General features: G+C 44.9%; 1 protein-coding gene across 15 annotated transcripts in view; it reads left to right on the plus strand.

The window, feature by feature from the left end:
- DTNB (dystrobrevin beta) overlaps positions 1-19,174 on the plus strand; it is a 387,737-nt gene that overhangs the window by 201,051 nt on the left and 167,512 nt on the right. For 14 of the 15 annotated variants that reach the window (XR_005595613.1, XR_005595609.1, XR_005595612.1 and 11 more), the window contains one exon: positions 2,671-2,748. The exons of the other annotated variant lie outside the window; for it this stretch is intronic. Coding sequence is in view for 8 of the 14 variants with exons in the window: in XM_039528646.1 (XP_039384580.1) it covers positions 2,671-2,748 (78 nt within the window). In the remaining 6 variants the exon portion in view is untranslated. The remainder of the gene's footprint in view (positions 1-2,670; positions 2,749-19,174) is intronic. 15 annotated transcript variants of the gene reach the window in all.

Consider the following 19,174-nt stretch of genomic DNA (forward strand, 5'->3'; position numbering starts at 1 on the left):
TATTACTTCTGTTAGTACTGTGTGCATGATTACAGCACACTACTGATTTCATGAACAAATGGCTTTTCTATCTTGGTTACATAAGGAAATGGAGTGCCACCTTAAGAATGTTCAAGTTTTTTGGAATATGTTCAGTAAAATGTCTAAATGACCCCAAGAAAAGAGCTGGACTAAGAAGGCTCTAGTGTGTGTAGTAAAGAAGACAGAATTCTGCAAGCAGAAATCTTTTAGCCACATGTTCATATTTAGACATTTTTTCCCTATATCATTATCACTGTGAGTGGGATTTTAGGTGGAAAATTGAGGACAGTGGTATTTATAGAACTGGAAAGAACCTATGGAGATGCCTCTTAATGAAGCTGAGAGCAGATTGAGAATGCTGAGTTACGTCTTTTATTATGAAAGAAGTTGCCTAACAGCAGCATTATAATAAAAAAATTGACTTTGACACCACATACCAACACAACATATATTTAAACCTTCAGAAGGTGAAAATAATTATACCCCTAATAAATGCAATTGGTTACTGTGAGTTGCATTAATTTAAATGAATTCTGCAAAAAATCCCTGCACCTCATAATATATAATGTATATTGCCATTTTTACAGACAGCGAGAGAGAACATTTATGTATGCTCTTGCTCTTTTGTGGATTTTGGGTATGGATGTACTGTACACTCGCCCAACAGGTTGGAAGTGCACTGGGAACTGATCATTGTTGCCTTAGTGCATATTTTGCTGAGGTTCATTTTGTTATGCTCCTTGCTTTACATCTGTCTTCACAATTCAATAACACATACATCCCACTTACTGCAAATAAATAGTATTTATACAGCAGCAGGGGTATACATTGCACTTTATGTAAAGACAGTTTATAAGGAGACAGTTTGTGTCCCAAAGAGTGCATAATATAAGCATCATGATGCATTGACAAAAATTGGGGAAGTGAGTTGTAACCCAAAAATGTTTGGGTTGTTTAGGTCAGGGGGTTTCTTGTTAGGACCATGGAAGGAGAATTAATGGAGGAACCCTAGATCTTCCCACCCCTCAGAGTTCTTCATCTTCACCAGATGAGGCTATCTCTCCAGAGTCCTTGTCTCGCCTCTGCCTCCCCAGTACTTCAAAGTTTTTTCAGGACCTCATGAAGTGGTGGACAGTTCTGTAGGGGCACAGGTGGAACTTGTGCAAGAGAATCCATGCACTTTCCTAATATTAGACTCCTGCCCCAGGAAGTGTTGTGCACAGATGATACCAAGTCCCTCAATAAGATTTTGACTGTTTCTTTACCCATCTAGTCCCTGATTCTTTGGTGGTTTAATGAGAGGTCCCATCAACCCCATCTTAAGGCCACTCCCAAAGATAAGACATTTAAGAGACTGATTTATACAACCAAACGGTTTATTCTACTGCCACTCGTCAAATGAGAGTTGCTAATTATTAGGTTCTTTTGTCAAAATATAACTTTATTAATTTATCTGCCATTTCTAAATTTGCTGACAAATTGTCAGAGGAGTATAAAGAACAGTTTTTAGTTTTGGTTTCAGAGGGATATCTTACAGCTCATGCATACCTCAAGGCAGCAATAGATGCTGCTGATATGGCTTTGCATTCTGTGGTCACTGCAATCTCCATGCAGCGTTATTCTTCACTACAGGCTTCTGGCATTCCAAGGGAGCTGCAGAACACTCCATATAAACGTATTAGAGCTCCAAGCTATTCTTCGGGTCTGCAAAATGTTTGTCCAGCGTCAGGAACTAGGTGGTACGAGTTCTTACATAGGACACCACTACCTTGTTCTGTCTGCAAGGAAGTGACGTGGTCGCCTGTACATACTTGTTCTGTAAAAGCAGCAAAGAATCCTGTGGCACCTTATAGACTAACAGACGTTTTGCAGCATGAGCTTTCATGGGTGAATACCCACTTCTTTGCTGCTTTTACAGATCCAAACTAACACGGCTACCCCTCTGATACTTGTTCTGCTTACTATACCGTCAGTCAGGCCTCTTGCAATGATGCAACTTTGGCAAGCTGGTGTTAGTCTCTGTTCAGATGATTCAATGTCCCTCCACCTACAAGGGAACTGCTGGTGAGTCACCTGCTGTGGAATATATATGTGCACAATCACTCAGAGTTTCAAAAAACAGTTACTTACGCATACATAAGTGTGCTTCTTCAACATACATTTTACATTGCACATACATATATTCCACGACCCTTCCAACTTCCCTGCTACATTGAACATTACATATGCCAGTGCGAAGGAACAATGAGGGAAGTGATGACCACACCTCTTTTATGCCCTTGCCTGAGAGCATGAGAAGAGCAGGAGCACATGTCTCCTAGTTGTACTGCAGGCAGAAATCTGACTCAAGTGTATTGGGTGCACAAACACCTGCTGTGGAATGTATATATGCACAACATATTGAAGAACAACAGTTACCGTGCAGATAAATAACCATTTTACCTTCATTTTAACCTGACACATGAACTCTTTAAGGCAATCTGAACACAACACCCCTACCTATGTAGGGACTGCTGTTACTCAGGTATTTGAATTAGTTGTACCTTTGACCTAATGTTGTTACACAGAATAATAGTTTTGTTTTCACGTTTATCTGTATTTACTGCTGTTTTTTAATCATTAACATGGAATACGTTATTTCTATTTTAGTCCTCCTCGACCTCTGACCAACATGAACGACACTATGGTTACCCATATGTCCTCCGGAGCACCCACTCCAACAAAAAGGTAGCTATACCTCACTAAATTTACTGTTTACATCTTTGCAAGAGGTATAAATAGAATGAATTTTGCGTCACTGTTAGTGTTCTGACTTGTTTCAAATGCTACTGCAGCTGCTCCGAGTGTGTCTGAGGTTCATAACAAAAGGCTTGATTGCCACTGCTGCTTTTTGATCTCTTTAAAAAGCTATTTTCTTGTATTGAATAATTTTTACTACAGAAATATGATTGAACTAGCTGATGCTAAAGTTTTATGGAGGGTATTTCCTCCAAAGCCGTTCAGAAAGACCGGTCTTGCTGTTTTATTGCCTTTGTTAATGCCTGTTCTTCACACAAAGTAGAAACCAATTGTGTAGTTTCTTTTGAGATTCCTGAGGCTTGATCTACATGGAGTGGTTAGTTCATATTGTGTGACGCACAGTGGTTAGTGCGCAATATGTAAGCTCTACTAATAGTGTGCACACAGGACAGCTGTGCACTACTGAGCAGATGATGTGGCTGTAGCAGCGGCTCCTCCAGCAGCAGCAGAGGAGGAGGACAAGGAAGACGAGGAGGACACTGAGCAACTGCTATTTCACAAGCTCTTCTTGCAGCAGCTTCACAGCACTGTTTTTGGGCTTGGGAAATCAGCATCAGTTGATGAAAGAAGATAGTTCTGCAGACCTGGAATGATCAGCAGAATTAGGTGGCAGAATTTCAGGATGATTGTGATGGGGCATCTGCCCCACACTGGCCTATAAAGGGTTATTAGAGCCCAAGGGAGGCTGCACAAAAGGAACGAGGAGCAGCCAATTAAGGCCGGGTTGGCCCATACAAGAAGAACTGCAGAGCAGAGCTGCTTCAGTCACTCCTTGAACCTTGAAGAGGGAGGAGGGCTGGCTGCCTTGCAGCCTGAAGGCAGCAAGCACCCTGGACAGAGCAGTGCTACAGGCAGAGACTGGGGAAGCTAAAGACAGTCCCTGGTGGGCTGCAGGAATCTGCAGGCTGAGCCCTGAAGCAAGGGCAATGAGGGTGCTGAGGCCACAGGGAAATGGGCCAGGGAGATCTACTGAGGAGTCAGAGGGGATACAGCAAGTGGCAGCCGTCTACAGAATCCCTGGGCCGGGACCTGGAGTAGTAGGTGGGCCCCTCCCACCTTGCCACTGAGGAAGTGGCCAATTGGCTGCAGTAGCCACTGAGGGAAGTGGCTGGACAGCGGACTGCGATACTGTCCCCTGGAAGTGGAGGAGCACAGAGTGCAGCACAACTGGAGGGCTGTGTCCTGAAGAGGACGCTGCAGTCCTTGGAGTGACATGGGTCTTGGAGCAGAAGTGACGGCGGCTGGACATCACCAGAAGAGGGTGCACTGGTGGACAGAGCTAATCCCCAGGACAGCCAGCAGGAGGCGCCACAGTGGTGAGTGAACCCCATCACAATGGTGAAGACAACCTTTTTGAGATGAGTGCTGAACTAGCCTGGAGCCACAGCAGCACCAGGCCAGCATGCAGTGCCCCATACCCATTGAGAAGCGTGTCACCATTCCATCTGGAAGCCAACCACCCCCAAATGTTACCTACCTATAGCCAGCCAATTTGGCATTGGGAGATCACTGGTGGGTCCATTGTGAGGCAGGTGTATGATGTCATGCATAAGGTACCATTGTATTAGTTTTTAAAGCTTGGTGATGCTCAGGAGATTTTTTGATGGCATTGTATGCATGGGGTTCCCAAACTGGGCTGGGGTAATTGATGGGACCCATGTCCCTATCTTTTGCCCCACACACCAGGGCTCAGCGTTTATAAACAGAAAGGAGTATTTCTACATGGTTGCTCCGAGGCCTGGTTGACCACCGTGACATGTTCACAAACATAAATGCAGGGTGGTGTGGAAAGGTCCACAATGCTAGGCTCTTTCAGACTGCTTCTCTCTTTACTTTAAAGAATAAAGGCGGTTTTTCCCCCCAAGACCACTATGAACATTAATGGTGTGGAGAATGCTCTGGTTATCCTGGGAGACCTGGTTTATCCTCTGCTTCACTGGCTAATGAAGCAATTCACAGACCACTTGGACAGGAGGAAGGAACTGTTTAACTAGTGCCTCAGTATGACAGTGGAGTGTGTATTTGGCGATCTGAAAAGAAGGTTTCAGAATGGTAGCCATGTTGGTCTGTGTCAGCAAAAACAACGAGGAGTCCTCGTGGCCCCTTAGACTCTAACAAATTTATTTGGGCATAAGCTTTTGTGGGCCAAAGCCCACTTCATCAGATGCATGCAGTGGAAGAAGGTGGCTCTCTTTATGGGCTAACTTGCCTAGGATTATAGCTACATGTTGTATTTTGCAAAATAGCTGTGAGAGTAAAGGAGAAAGCCTTAACAGTGGATGGGAGATTGAGTGGCGGAGACTTGCTCAGCAGTTTAAGCAGCCAGTTGAAAATGGAAACAGCCATGGCAATATTATCAGGGATGCATATTGCTCTTCACGCCTGAAAATGTGCAGCTGTACATCCAGCTATTATCCCAGGGAGTAGTGGGGAGAATGGATTGTGAGCGTTGGAGTGTCTTTTATGGGTGGTAGAAGTGGCACATTATGCACTCCTTATTTTATCATGTCGGTGCTTGTATACTTTTAGAAAAACCTATGACGTGCAAAATTTATGTTTTTTCTGTGTACCATGCTGTCACAGATCCCCAGCATGCCCCAGCTTTTAAACAGTCCCTAGGAGGAACCGCTTCAGTATGCCAGACCCCCAAGGAGCCCAACTCTTCCTTTAGGTAGGACATAGCCTCAATGCCTCTGAGACTGAGGGTACGTCTACACTACGGGATTATTCCGAATTTACATAAACCGGTTTAGTAAAACAGATTGTATAAAATCGAGTGCACGCGGCCACACTAAGCACATTAATTCGGTGGTGTGCGTCCACGGTCCGAGGCTAGCGTCGATTTCTGGAGCGTTGCACTGTGGGTAGCTATTCCGTAGCTATCCCATAGTTCCCGCAGTCTCCCCCGCCCCTTGGAATTCTGGGTTGAGAGCCCAGTGCCTGATGGGGCAAAAATCATTGTCGCGGGTGGTTCTGGGTAAATGTCGTCAGCCATTCCTTCCTCCGGGAAAGCAACGGCAGACAATCATTTCACGCCCTTTTTCCCTGGATTTCCCTGGCAGACGCCATAGCGTGGCAACCATGGAGCCTGTTTTGCCTTTTGTCACTGTCACCGTATGTGTACTAGATGCCGCGGACAGAGGTGATTCAGCAGCGCTACACAGCAGCATTCATTTGCTTTTGCATGATAGCAGAGATGGTTAGCAGCCATTCTGAACCGTCTACCATGCCATTGTAAATTGGCAATGAGGTAATGGTTACCAGTCGTATTGCACTATATCTTCTGCTGCTGTCTTAGGTGCCCCTGGCTGAGATCAGCCGGGGGCGCAAAAGACAAAAATGGGAATGACTCCCCGAGTCAATCCCTCCTTTAGGGTATCTAAAAATAGAATCAGTCCTGCCTATAATACGGGGCAAGTGTACTAGAGATCCAGTGTATCAGAGAACCAGAGAGCACACCCGCTCTGTGTCAGATCCCGCAGGAATGATGAGCTGCATGCCATTCACAGGGGGTGCTCCTGCAACAACCCCACCTGTTGCTTCCCTCCTCCCCCAGCCTTCCTGGGCTACCGTTGCAGTGTCCCCCCGTTTGTGTGCTGAAGTAATAAAGAATGCAGGAATAAGAAACAGTGACTTGTTAGTGAAATAAAATGAGGGGAAGGCAGCCCCCAGCTGCTATGATAGTCCAGGCAGTACAGAATCTTTTCTTTACACATGAAGGGCGGGGGCTGATAGAGCTCAGCCCCCAGTTGCTATGATGAAGACGGTTACCAGCCGTTCTGTACCGTCTACTGGGAATGTCCAGGAGGCCAGTCAGGAGTACTTATGGGATGATGACGAGGATGGATACCAGTCGTATTGCACTACACCATCTGCCACAAGGCTGATGATGATGACAGATATCTGCCATAGTGTACCATCACCCACCAAGGAGGGGGGACGAGGATGCTACAGTTCAGTGCCGCAGCATCGCGTCTACCAGCAGCATTCAGTACACATAGGGTGACATTTAAAAGAGTCAAGAGATGATTTTTTTCCCTTTTCCTTCCGGGGGCGGGGGGTGGGGGTACATTGACGAGCTATGCCCTGAACCACCGCGGACAATGTGTTTGACCCTACAGGCATTGGGAGCTCAGCAAAGAATGCAAATGCTTTTCGGAGACTGCAGGAACTGTGGGATACCTTGAGTCCTCAGTCCCCCCTGCCTCCATGAGTGTCTATTTGATTCTTTGGCTTTCCGTTACACTTGTCATGCAGCAGCGTGCTGAGTCCCTGCTATGGCGTCTGTCTGGAGATTTTTTAAAAATGCTTTGGACTTTCATCTTCTGTAATGGAGCTCTGATAGAACAGATTTGCCTGCCCATACAGCGATCACATCCGTACGGTCCATGCTGGAGCTCTTTTTGGATTTTGATTTCGGACTGCATCGCCACCCGTGCTGATCGGAGCTCCACGCTGGGCAAACAGGAAATGATATTCAAAAGTTCGCGGGGCTTTTCCTGTCTACCTGGCCACTGCATCCGAGTTCAGATTCCTGTCCAGAGCGGTCAGTGGTGCACTGTGGGATACCGCCCAGAGGCCAATACCGTCGATTTGCGGCCACACTAACCCTAATCCGATATGGTAATACCGATACTAGCGCTACTCTCGTTAGGGAGGAGTACAGAAATCGATTTAAAGAGCCCTTTATATCGATATAAAGGGCCTCTTAATGTGGACGGGTGTGACGTTAAATCGGTTTAACGCTCCTAAAACCGGTTTAAAAGCGTAGTGTAGACCAGGCTTGAGCTTCTGGGCTCCAGTACTCCTCCTTTGTACGGTGTGTTCTACCCGTGCAGTCCAGGGATCAATGCACCTCCGCAAGGATATTCAGTGTTATCAGGCAGCCTTTTCAAAACAGAGCAGGATTTATCACCCAACTGGAACACAGCTCTGGGAAGTGGCAGAGAAATAAATGTTAAGATGTAGTCCATTCTGGTCAAGCAAGCTCTCCTTACAGCTACGCTACCGTGGAATCCATTTTTGGCTCTCTCTCTCTCTCTCTTTGGCAATCCCAAGTGAGAGCTGCTGTCTCTCTCCCAAAAGCCTCTTATCCCAGCCACATGACACCTTTCATGCTGAGTTCACGCATCCTGCCTGCTCGAGTTTCCCATGTATAAGTGTCAGTTGTTCAGTCCTTATATCTCCCATTGTCTTCGAGGAGCCTCCATCAATATGGGTCAGTTTCAGTCAGTGCTTAATGACGCATTCATTCCATCCCAGTCAGTAATGTAAGATAATACCTTATGTTTCCTGCTCTGCCCCAAGAGCAGCTTTTTAACCTTTTGCACCCAGTCGGTAGCAATGCAAAGTACAGAGGGAAACGAAGGCTCACATAGGAATCATAAAAACATTACAGAAAATTCCCACTTTGTCACACGTGCATTACCAAGTCCTTTTGAATTAATTTTAAAGGTTTTTATTATTAAAAACAATTTGTTATGTAACAACCAAAAATAAATTGTTAATTAAAGTAATGAAACACAGCTTTAAAGTGACACAGTGCAGTGGAAGGCAGCACACAACAACAGCAGGCTCCAATTCACAGGTGAATATACATCTTGCCTCTGTCTCTTCTTGTTCTTCTGCCTTCTGGTGTCGAGGCTCAAAGTTCCAGATGTGTTACATGGCACGAAAGAGCTGGGCTCTCAGGGGCAAGTGTTCTTGCTGCCCTGAGCTTCAGCTTGGGAGAGGAATGGTATCTGGGAGCACAACTGTAAGGTTTCATTGAGGGAACATATGCTGGTGTTCCCAGTTCTCTGTATTGCCCAGGGGTTGCAGAACATGACTGGGTCCTGGCTGAGGGCACTGGAATGTCTGTGTGCTGCAACAGAGCATTCTGAGTCTATGTTGCCTCCAGGAGTTGCCACTGCATTACCCTGTCTTTCTCTAAGTGACTTTTGCCATGGCTATGCTGTCTCTGGCCACTGCAACACTTTCTCTGGTATTTCTCAGATCCAATCTCCAGCTTGCTATTGTTTTCAAGTTTGGGGGAAGTCTGCAGTGAGGTCTGCAAACATTTCTTCTTTAATTTTCCAGTTCTTCCCCCTCAGCTTAGCAAGCTGCTCAGACCTTGATAAAGGCGTTGTCTTTGAGGGTCTGGCCACTGCGGGCACTGTGGCTGCAGGAATAGGGAAGAAAAAACCAGGAGTTACTGTTCATATGGAACACATGAGGCGAGCAGCCCTCTGTGGTGAAAGAACAGGTTCAGGACCATTTAGAAAAGCTGGACATGCAGAAGTCCATGGGGCTGGATGTGCTGCATCCAAGGGTGCTGAGGGAGTTGGCTGATGTGATTCCAGAGCCATTGGCTGTTATCTTTGAAAACTCGTGGCAATCGAGGGAGGTCCCGGATGATTGGAAAAAGACAAATATAGTGCCCATATTTGAAAAAGAGAAAGAGAACCCGGGGAACTATAGACCGGTCAGCCTCACTCCAGTCCCCGGCAAAATCATGGAGCAGGTCCTCAAGGAATCCATTTTGAAGCACTTGGAGGAGAGGAAGGTGATCAGGAACAGTCAACATGGATTCACCGTGGGCAAGTCATGTCTGACCAATCTGATTGCCTTCTATGGGGAGATAACTGGCTCTGTGGATATGGGGAAAGCAGTGGATGTGATATATCTTGACTTTAGCAAAGCTTTTGATACAGTCTCCCACAGTATTCTTGCCAGCAAGTTTAAAAAGTACGGATTGCATGAATGGACTATAAGGTGGTGTGGCAGAGCTCCGACCTGTGGATCCTGCACTTCCAGGTGGTTTATGCTAGCCTCAGATGCTCATTGTGACCCTCCACGTAGCCCTTCTCTCTCTGGGGCCAGGGTTACAGTCTACTGAGCCCTTTTCATTATAAGCCAGCAAGGAGGTTGATGAGAGAACTCCCACAGTCTCTGTCATCTCTACGGACTTATTCCAGAACAGTTTAGCCTCCTGTCCTGACAGGGGACTGACTTCCCCTCCCAGGGGGAACCCGGGGGGGGAACCCGGGCCCACCCTCTACTCCGGGTTCCAGCCCAGGGACCCTAATGGCAGCAGCTGTTGGCAGTTGAACTTTCACCACCAGAGCTGCTACATTTCCCTGGGCCACTTCCCCACAGCTCCCCGGCTTCTCTCTCTCAATGCCTTCTTCACCCTTATTTTAGGGCTTGAGGGTGTCTTCATTACCCAGCCCTTCAGCCGCGCTTCCTCTCCTCTGGCTCCCTGGCTCTCTCTCGGACTGACCGGAGTAAGCCCTTTTATAGTATCAGAAGGGCCTTAATTAGATTCAGGTGTTCACATAAGCTTAATGGCCTCACCTGAGTCTTTGCAGGCTAATTGGAGTCATGTGTCCACCCTAGCCTGGAGCAGCCCCTGCTCTGGTCAGTCAGGGAACAGAAAATTGCTTATCCAGTGGCCAGTAAATTTGCCTTCTACTACTCTGCTGTACCCAACTGGCCTGGGTCTATGACAGTGGATAGAAAGCTGGCTAGATTGTCAGGCTCAATGGGTAGTGGTCAGTGGCTCAATGTCTAGTTGGCAGCCAATATCAAGCAGAGTGCCCCAGGGGTTGGTCCTGGGGCCGGTTTTGTTCAACATCATTATTAATGATCTGGATGATGGGATTAATTGCACCCTCAGCAAGTTTGCAGATGACACTAAGCTGTGGGGGAGAGGTAGATACACTGGAGGGTAGGGATAGGGTCCAGAGTGACCTAGACAGATTGGAGGATTGGACCAAAATAAATCTGATGAGGTTCAACAAGGACAAGTGCAGAGTCCTGCACTTAGGAAGAAAGAATCCCATGCACCGCTACAGGCTGGGGACCGAGTGGCTAAACAGCAGTTCTGCAGAAAAGGACCTGGGGATTACAGTGAACGTTGCCAGCAGATCAAGGGAAGTGATTATTCCTCTCTATTAGGCACTGGTGAGGCCACATCTGGAGTATTGTGTCCAGTTTTGGGCCCCCATGATAGAAGGGATGTGAACAAATTGGAAAGAGTCCAGCGGAGGGCAACGAAAATGATGAGGGGGCTGGAGCACATGACTTATGAGGAGAGGCTGAGGGAACTGGGGTTATTTAGTCTGCAGAAGAGAAGAGTGAGGAGAGATTTAATAGCAGCCTTCAACTACCTCAAAGGGGGTTCCAAAGAGGATGGAACTTGGCTCTTCTCAGTGGTGACAGATGACAGAACAAGAAGCAATGGTTTCAAGTTGCATTGAGGGAGCTCTAGGTTGGATATTAGGAAACACTATTTCACTAGGAGGGTGGTGAAGCACTGGAATGGGTTACCTAGGGAGGTGGTGGAATCTCCATCCTTAGAGCTTTTTAAGGCCCGGCTTGACAAGGCCTTGTTTGGGATGTTTTAGTTGGTGTTGGTCCTGCTTTGAGCAGGGGGTTGGACTAGATGACCACCTGAGGTCCCTTCCAACCCTCATATTCTATGATTCTATGATATTCCAGAGAGGCTGTGGTAGCATTTTAACATGTATTTCTTGTTTCTGCTCCCTGAGATTCTTCCCAGACTTGGGAGAACCTCAGAGGTGGTAAGGAGTGTGTGCAGGGGGTCTAGCTTGGGACTTTGGGGTTTGTAGATGTGCCTTGAAGGCTGTGAGGTTTTGGGGATTATGGTCCCAGTTTGGCTTTGCAGTTTAAGCTGTGCCTTGGAGATGCTTATATGGTGTCGGAAGGGTCAATGGAGGGGCTCTGGGGGCAAACTGGATCGTAATCCCGTCTGTGTTGATAACGTTACACTGAGGTGGGTGACTAGGAGGCAGAGAATGACCTTAATCAGAAAGACAAGGGCAGCCCAGAGAGACAAGGTGTGAAGTTACTCACCAAGATGGTCCCTCTCTCCCTGCCAGAAGCTCTTCATGGGAATTGTAAGCTATCTCAGGGAGCAAACGACTGCACAGCTATCCCACATAACATTTGGATCAAAATTGAGCAATTTCTCCGTCTAAGATTCTGCTTTATCTCCCCTGTAGACATGCTGAAATTGCAGAGAAAAATAGATGGGGTTCTGCACTGAGTGTTCAAAACCTTAACTTAGTCTTTTTCTGTGTAAACCTATCAGAAGCCATTAAGAGTTGTACAGCTATGCTATCTCTAGGGTAAACATATTTTCCTGTACAAATGCCTGTTATGAGGCATATATACCTCAGCAACAAGCTGTAGTCTTTTAGTGCCTTTGCAGCATGCAATACCCATATCTACCTCATGGAAATGGAGAATACTAACCAAATTTTTTTTCTTCTAACCACTATCTCAATAAACTGTTGAATTTCACACCACTGAATATTTTCATTATTTGAATATGCTGTGGGAGGCAGGTTGGGGTAGAGGCTCTTATGTCTCATGAGGTTGTGGCTGTGCTCTGTTTCTGGCTGTTGTTTTGGGGCAGGAGGGTGGGTGATTGCCGAGCAGGACAGATGAGTGGTAGGAAAAGGAAAATAGGTAGATGGGGTATGTGCCTTCCATGGCATAGACTTGGAAACAGTCGATAGTCAGGACTTTTAGCATGAGACAGAACCTGATTGCCCAGCAGGTCCAGCTGCCATTTCTAAAATGTGAATGGCAGATTGTGAACCAATGAAGGGGAACAGTGTGGGCTGAGGGAGAGAGGTGGGGGCTGAAGACTGGGAAAGGCTCAAAGCTCACATCTGCCAACAACTTAAATAACTCCTCTCCCTCCCAGGCATTTATCCCTCTGATGTATTTTGAGTGCAGTCTTCTTTTGGTTAGGTTAAACAAGCCAAGCTCTTTGAGTCTCCTCTCATAAGGTAGGTTTTCCATTCCTCAGATCATCCTAATAGTCAGTCTCTGCACCTGTTCCAGTTTGAATTCATCTTTCTTAAAAAATGGGAGATCAGAATTGTGCACAGTATTCCAGATGAGGTCTCACAAGTGCCTTGTATAATGGTGCTAATACTTCCCAGTCTACTGGAAATACCTCATCTGATGCATCCTAGGACTGCAGTAGCTTTTTTCACAGCCACATCACATTGGCGGCTCCTAGTCATGGCTGTGATCAGCCAATGAACCCAGGTCTTTCTTCTCCTCTGTTGCTTCCAACTGATAAGGCCCCAGCTTATAGCAAAAATTCTTGTTGTTAGTCCCTAAATGCATGACTTTGCACTATTAAATTACATCCCATTTCTATTACTCCAGTTTACAACATCATCCAGACCTTCTTGTATGATATTCCGGCCCTCCTCCATATTGGCAATACCTCCCAACTTTGTGTCATCCACAAATTTTATTAACGCACTCTTACTTTTTGTGCCAAGGTCAGTAATGAAAATGTTCAATCAGATTGGTCCCAAAACCAATCCCTGAGGAACTCCACTAGTAACCTCTATCCAGTCTGACAGTTCATCTTTCAGTATGATCCGTTGTAGTCGCCCCTTTCTCCCAGGTGTTCTAAAGGCTACTGGAGTATATTACCCTAATGCTGATCTACTGGAATCTAGGTGTAAATGGCACTGTGCCAGGCTTTAAACAGGAGAAAGGTCATCTGGTCAACTTGACCCCAGAGTAGTGGAGGTCACACAGGTAAACAGACAGTTCTTCTTCAAGTGATGTCCCTGTGGGTGCTCCACTTCAGGCAGTTGTGTGCCCCTGCGCCTCTAGTTGAAGAATTTCAATAGCAGTGTCCGGTTGGGCCCCACGTGCGCTCTCCCCATCTCATGCCGTCAGTGATGGTGAACTAGCGCTATGCAGCCAACCCCACCCTCCATTCCTTCTCTGCCACAGAGAACCTTGTGAGACCTCTGAAGTAGAGGGGAGGACGCTGGGTAGTGGAGAACCCACAAGGACACACATCTCAAAGAACCTCAGTTACTGCACAAGGTGAGTAATTTTCCCTTCTTTGAGTGATGTCCCTGTTTGTCGGATAGTAGTTGGAGGACTACAAAAATAGTGCATGGCAGCACTTCATGTACACAAACAACAGACGACACTAACTCAGTTTGCATCCGATTTAGTACACTTTGAAAGAGAACTCCAGAGCCCATGATTAATGTGGAGTTAGTGCACTCTAAGGAATTGATCATGTGTATGGAGGCATTTTCAGACCAGACTAAGCCCCTGTGAAGACAAACCCTGAGTCTAAAGATCGTTCAAATTTGAGCTAAGTTGGGATTTCTATTCACTAGCTTTATATTTGTAAATTAATGTATGCATGTGCATATGCAGACAGTCAGAAAATCAGTTGATCATGTATTTGTTTCTTTTGTTCTTGTTGAAGTATGTTTTGCCAGTACATGAGAATCTCCAGTGAATCACAGTCTCCTACTTGTCCAAAGCTATATATCAATTAATATTCCCTGCAGGGAATGAGAAACTAAACTTAAAAGGATCTTCATATATTTTATTGATGAGGTATATGAAAGAGGCAAGGAAAATCCCTCAGGTCACTGCCGTAACCTAATTTCCAGCAGCAGTCACTCAGACAAAACAATACAACCCGCGGACTAGTTCTCTTCTACTTTCCAGGAGTAAATAAGTGTGTTGCTGTTGTAGCTCTGAACTAGCTACATTGAAATTACATCAGTATTTATTTATCTAAATAATTGACTCTTGTAGTTTTCACAAACACTATATAATACATTATTTGACTTCAGTAAGGATACTTTTTGCTGAGCAAAGGCTTTGCGAGAGTAGACTTGTCCCTGAGCCTATGCTTTACAGACAAACTCAGGTAGGCAGTCCTTAGAGCAAGAGTGGCCAGACTGTAGTCAGTGGAGTTTTCTCACTTAACTGGGTTTCAAGTTACTTTGTTGACAAGATCACTCAGATCCAGTATGAGCAGTGGTAGAATCTGTTCCCAGTGAAAAAGTACTACAACTTATCTTCAAAAAGTCATGGAAGATGGGAGAGATTCCAGAGGACTGGAAAAGGGCAAATACAGTGCCAATCTATAAAAAGGGAAATAAGGACAACCCAGAGAATTGCAGACCAGTCAACTTAACTTCAGTACCCAGAAAGATAGTGGAGCAAATAATTAAGCAACCAGTTTGCAAACACCTAGAAGATAATAAGGTGATAAGTAACAGCATGGATTTGGCAAGAACAAATCATGTCAAACCAACCTAATAGCTTTCTTTGACAGAATAACAAACCTTGTGGATGGGGGGAAGCAGTAGATGTGGTATATCTTGACTTTAGTAAGGTTTTTGATACTGTCTTCTATGACCGTCTCATAAACAAACTAGGGAAATACAGCTTAGATGGAGCTACTATAAGGTGGGTGCAAAACTGATCGGAAAACCATTCCCAGAGAGTAGTTATCAGTGGTTCACAGTCAAGTTGGAAGGGCATAACAAGTGGGGTCCTGCAGGGATCGGTTCTGGTTCCAGTTCTGTTCAATATCTTCATCAGTGATTTAGAAAATGGTATAGAGAGTACACTTAAGTTTGCGGACAATGCCAAGCTGGGAGGGGTTGCAAATGCATTGGAGGATAAATTTAAAAATCAAAATAATCTGGACAAACTGGAGAAGTGATCTGAAGTAAATAGGGTCAAATTCAATAAAGACAAATGAAAAGTATTTGTCTTTATTGAAACATAGGAAGGAACAATCAGATGCATAGTGGATCACAAGCTAAATATGAGTCAAACAGTGTAACACTGTTGCAAAAAAAAGCAAACATCATTCTGGAACATATTAGCAAGACATGAGTATTAGTGTTGTAAGCAAGACACAAGAAATAATTCTTCCGCTCTACTCCATGCTGATTAGGCCTCAACTGGAGTACTGTGTGCAGTTCTGGGCGCCACATTTCGGGAAGGATGTGGAGAAATTGGAGACGGTCCAGAGAAGAGCAACAAACATTATTAAAGTTCTAGAAAACATGATCTAATAAACCAAAGTGTGGTCAAGCAATGGTCTTATATAATTTATCAGCAGTGAAGGAGGGCAAGAATTTAAAAATGGTAATAACAATAACATTTTGTCCGTGCTGTACTTACCCTCGTACAGAGGGGTTAGTCTCTTGAAAAAGGGCCTAACAATCTCTTGGCATAGATAATCTGTCCAACTTTTGCCCCAGCCTGAACCTCTCACATATGGTGAAGTTTATTGAGACGGTTGTAGGAAGCTGTAGAGATATCTAGCATCTTCTTGTCACTGAGCACCACCTGTTTTGTTTTAGGCCTTGGTATAGTATGTCAGCAGGTACTGTTGGTATTGATTGATTTTTCTAATGTTGGATGAGGACTGGGAGTCTATGCTCATTATTTTACATCTGCCTTTGATGCAGTAGTGTTGACATGCCTGAAGACCCCAGCAGGGGTCAGTGGCCACTTCTGAGTGACTCCAGTCCTTTATTTCGGAAAGAGAGTAGGATTAGGAGTTTGTCATCTCTTCCAAAGACACACTTATTTGACTTTCTGCAGAATTCTATCTGTTGACTCCTTGTCAACATAGATATCTAAAATTGCTGGGAGATGGGAGCTAGTGTTTTCACTATTCTTATGACACCCGGCTTTAAGTCTAGTCAGAATGACATACCCTGTCTCCAGTAGAGATTGGGGCATGGCCAGCTGCTGAAACTCAATCCAGATAACATTGAGTGAGCGTTTACAGGCTGGAAGAAAAAGCCAAAGGAAATTATATCTGATCTTATTATATGATTTGGAAATTGCTGCTAGCACCAAATGCAGCAGTCTGTTTTATTAAGTGATGTTTCATTTACTGATTTAGTTACCATCATCTGCACTAGCTGCAGGGTGATTTCTTGGCAAATTTCAAGGTGTGTTTTCTGATATATAAAGCCTTAAACAATGTTGGGTCCTATTTGTCTGAGAGAATACCTCTTTCTTTGTTTGACACTTTGGCAGTTACAATAATATGGGTTCAAGGTTTGTGCTAAGAGCTCCTGCTATAACCAGGTGGTGGCTGGAGACATGATGCTCCAAATGAGGAGACTGGGGCTCTGAAAGTCACTTTCTTCCTTTGCTTATCAGTGTCTGGATTTGGAACGTTAGGACACATGAGACAAATTAGAGGATTGGGCCAAAAGAAATTTGATGAGGTTCAACAAGGACAAGTGCAGAGTCCTGCACTTAGGACAGAAGAATCCCATGCACCGCTACAGACTAGGGACCGAATGGCTAGGCAGCAGTTCTGCAGAAAAGGACCTAGAGGTTACAGTGGACAAGAAGCTGGATATGAGTCAACAGTGTGCCTTTGTTGCCAAGAAGGCTAACGGCATTTTGGGCTGTATCAATAGTAGCATTGCCAAGAGATCAAGGGACGTGATCATTCCCCTCTATTCGGCATTGGTGAGGCCTTATCTGGAGTACTGTGTCCAGTTTTGGGCCCCACACTATGAGTTTTTGTTATTTTAGGGGGTTATGACACTGGGGAAAGGGATATGAGGAAGGTTGGAACAGGAAAGGTAAGAGAGAAGAGTGTGGAAAATGGGGAGAAGAAAGGTCAGGAAGACAAGAGCAGAAGGAATAATCAGAGATATTAATTCAGTACTGCAAATGTCTGCTAAGCATCCATAATTTAAAACTCATATCAAAGGTTAAATGTGTGGGTTTAAAAAAATCCTTTTTTCTCACATCTGCGCTTCTCTTTGAGTTCTCCTCCTGGATGTCCGGCCACCAACTTCGGCTGAGCATGACTAAAATCGAGCTCTTCAGCTTACTCTCAAACACACATGCGCACATCCACCAATGCTGCCAGTGCTGATGTCCTTTGGGGGGAGGGATAGCTCAGTGGTTTGAGCATTGGCCTGCTAAACCCAGGGTTGTGAGTTCAATCCTTGAGGAGACCACTTAGGGGTCTGGGGCAAAAATTGGTCCTGCTAGTGAAGGCAGGGGGCTGGACTCAATGACCTTTCAAGGTCCCTTCCAGTTCTAGGAGATTGGTATATCTCCAATTATTACCTTTACCTTTTTTCTGCAGGACTCCTGTGGGGTTTAAAGCTGAGACCCCTACAGCTTGACGCTGGTAGTAGTGGGGGCTACATGGTAAGGGTGTGTGGGAACATCCACTGAGACCTGATGTTCCCCTGGTGTTCTGGGTAGGATGAGAGACAGAGGAGGGTATAGGAGCCTGACTGGCTGCCTTGCATTCTTGTTGCTACAGCTGCTCTGGGAATTCTAGGCGAGAAGAGGACATTAGAGCAGACTGTTGCCTAATCCTGCTACTACTTACTTTAATAATATCTCCCAACTGTGTCCCTGTTCCCAAAACGTTGGTTTATATTTGTCATCTCTCAGCTCAACTACTGCAATTGTCTTTAATGGCTTCTTCAGTTCTCAGAGGATGTCCTTCACGTCTATGTAGTATGCTCCTGTTGAAGTATATTTCTCACTTATTGCTCCAGTAGTGCCTCCCTCCTACCCCTGAGATGCTTCATTGGCTTCCCATTCCCTTTCTCATCACATTGAAATGCCTTATCCCCATTTCGTATCCTCTTATGGTTACTTTTTGTCTACATCCCTTCTCTAGTTTCCAGGTAGTCTCCTGCCCTCAGCTCTGTTGTATTAATTTAGATGGAATAAAATAAGGAAGAATTGAAGATGTTAACAGGACCCTGAAACTGTCCAACATTAACCAGTTTTAAGAAGGTTCAGGGTTTGGTGTACAGAGAGCTTAACCTGCTTACTATCATGGCAAACACCATTCAAATTGTTTTTAATCTTTTATTAAAGATACACAAAAAAGGGAAAAAACAGTTAAAGCATTTGAAATATAAAGTATTAAGTGAGGCTTTTATTTTGACAACATCCCATGTTCCCTTTCCCTTTTGCTGTGGATAGTTTTTAGAAGGAAAAACCTCCTTTTTTGGCAATCTTTAGGTGGTATTAAAGATGGCAATAACTGTTCTTTTGGAGAAAAGAGAAAAAGTTAGTTGAGCTGGGCTGAAGCTGCTGTTATTGCTGCTGCTGTTAAAGTCCTATTCCATTTCCTAGACGACAAAGCAAGACAAACACCCACAAGAGGTGTTTTTTTGCAACAGAAAAGCTTCAAAAACAGACTCCAAGGAGAAACTGCTGAACTTGAATTAATATGCAAACTAGATACTATCAATTTAGGCTTAAATAGAGACTGGGAATGGCTCAGCCATTCCACACATTGAATCTATTCCCCCATGTTAAGTATCTTCACACCTTCTTGTCAAACTGTCTTAAATGGGCCATCTTGATTATCACTACAAAATTTTTTTTTCTCCTGCTGACAACAGCTCATCTTAATTAATTAGCCTCTTAGCGTTGGTAGGGGAACCCTCACCTTTTCATGTTCTCCGTATGTATATACATCTCCTCACTATATGTTCCATTCTGTGCATCCGATGAAGTGGGCTGCAGCCCACGAAAG

The sequence above is a fragment of the Mauremys reevesii genome, linkage group 3 (assembly GCF_016161935.1).
Source record: "Mauremys reevesii isolate NIE-2019 linkage group 3, ASM1616193v1, whole genome shotgun sequence".
In the NCBI taxonomy this organism is placed as follows: domain Eukaryota; kingdom Metazoa; phylum Chordata; order Testudines; family Geoemydidae; genus Mauremys; species Mauremys reevesii.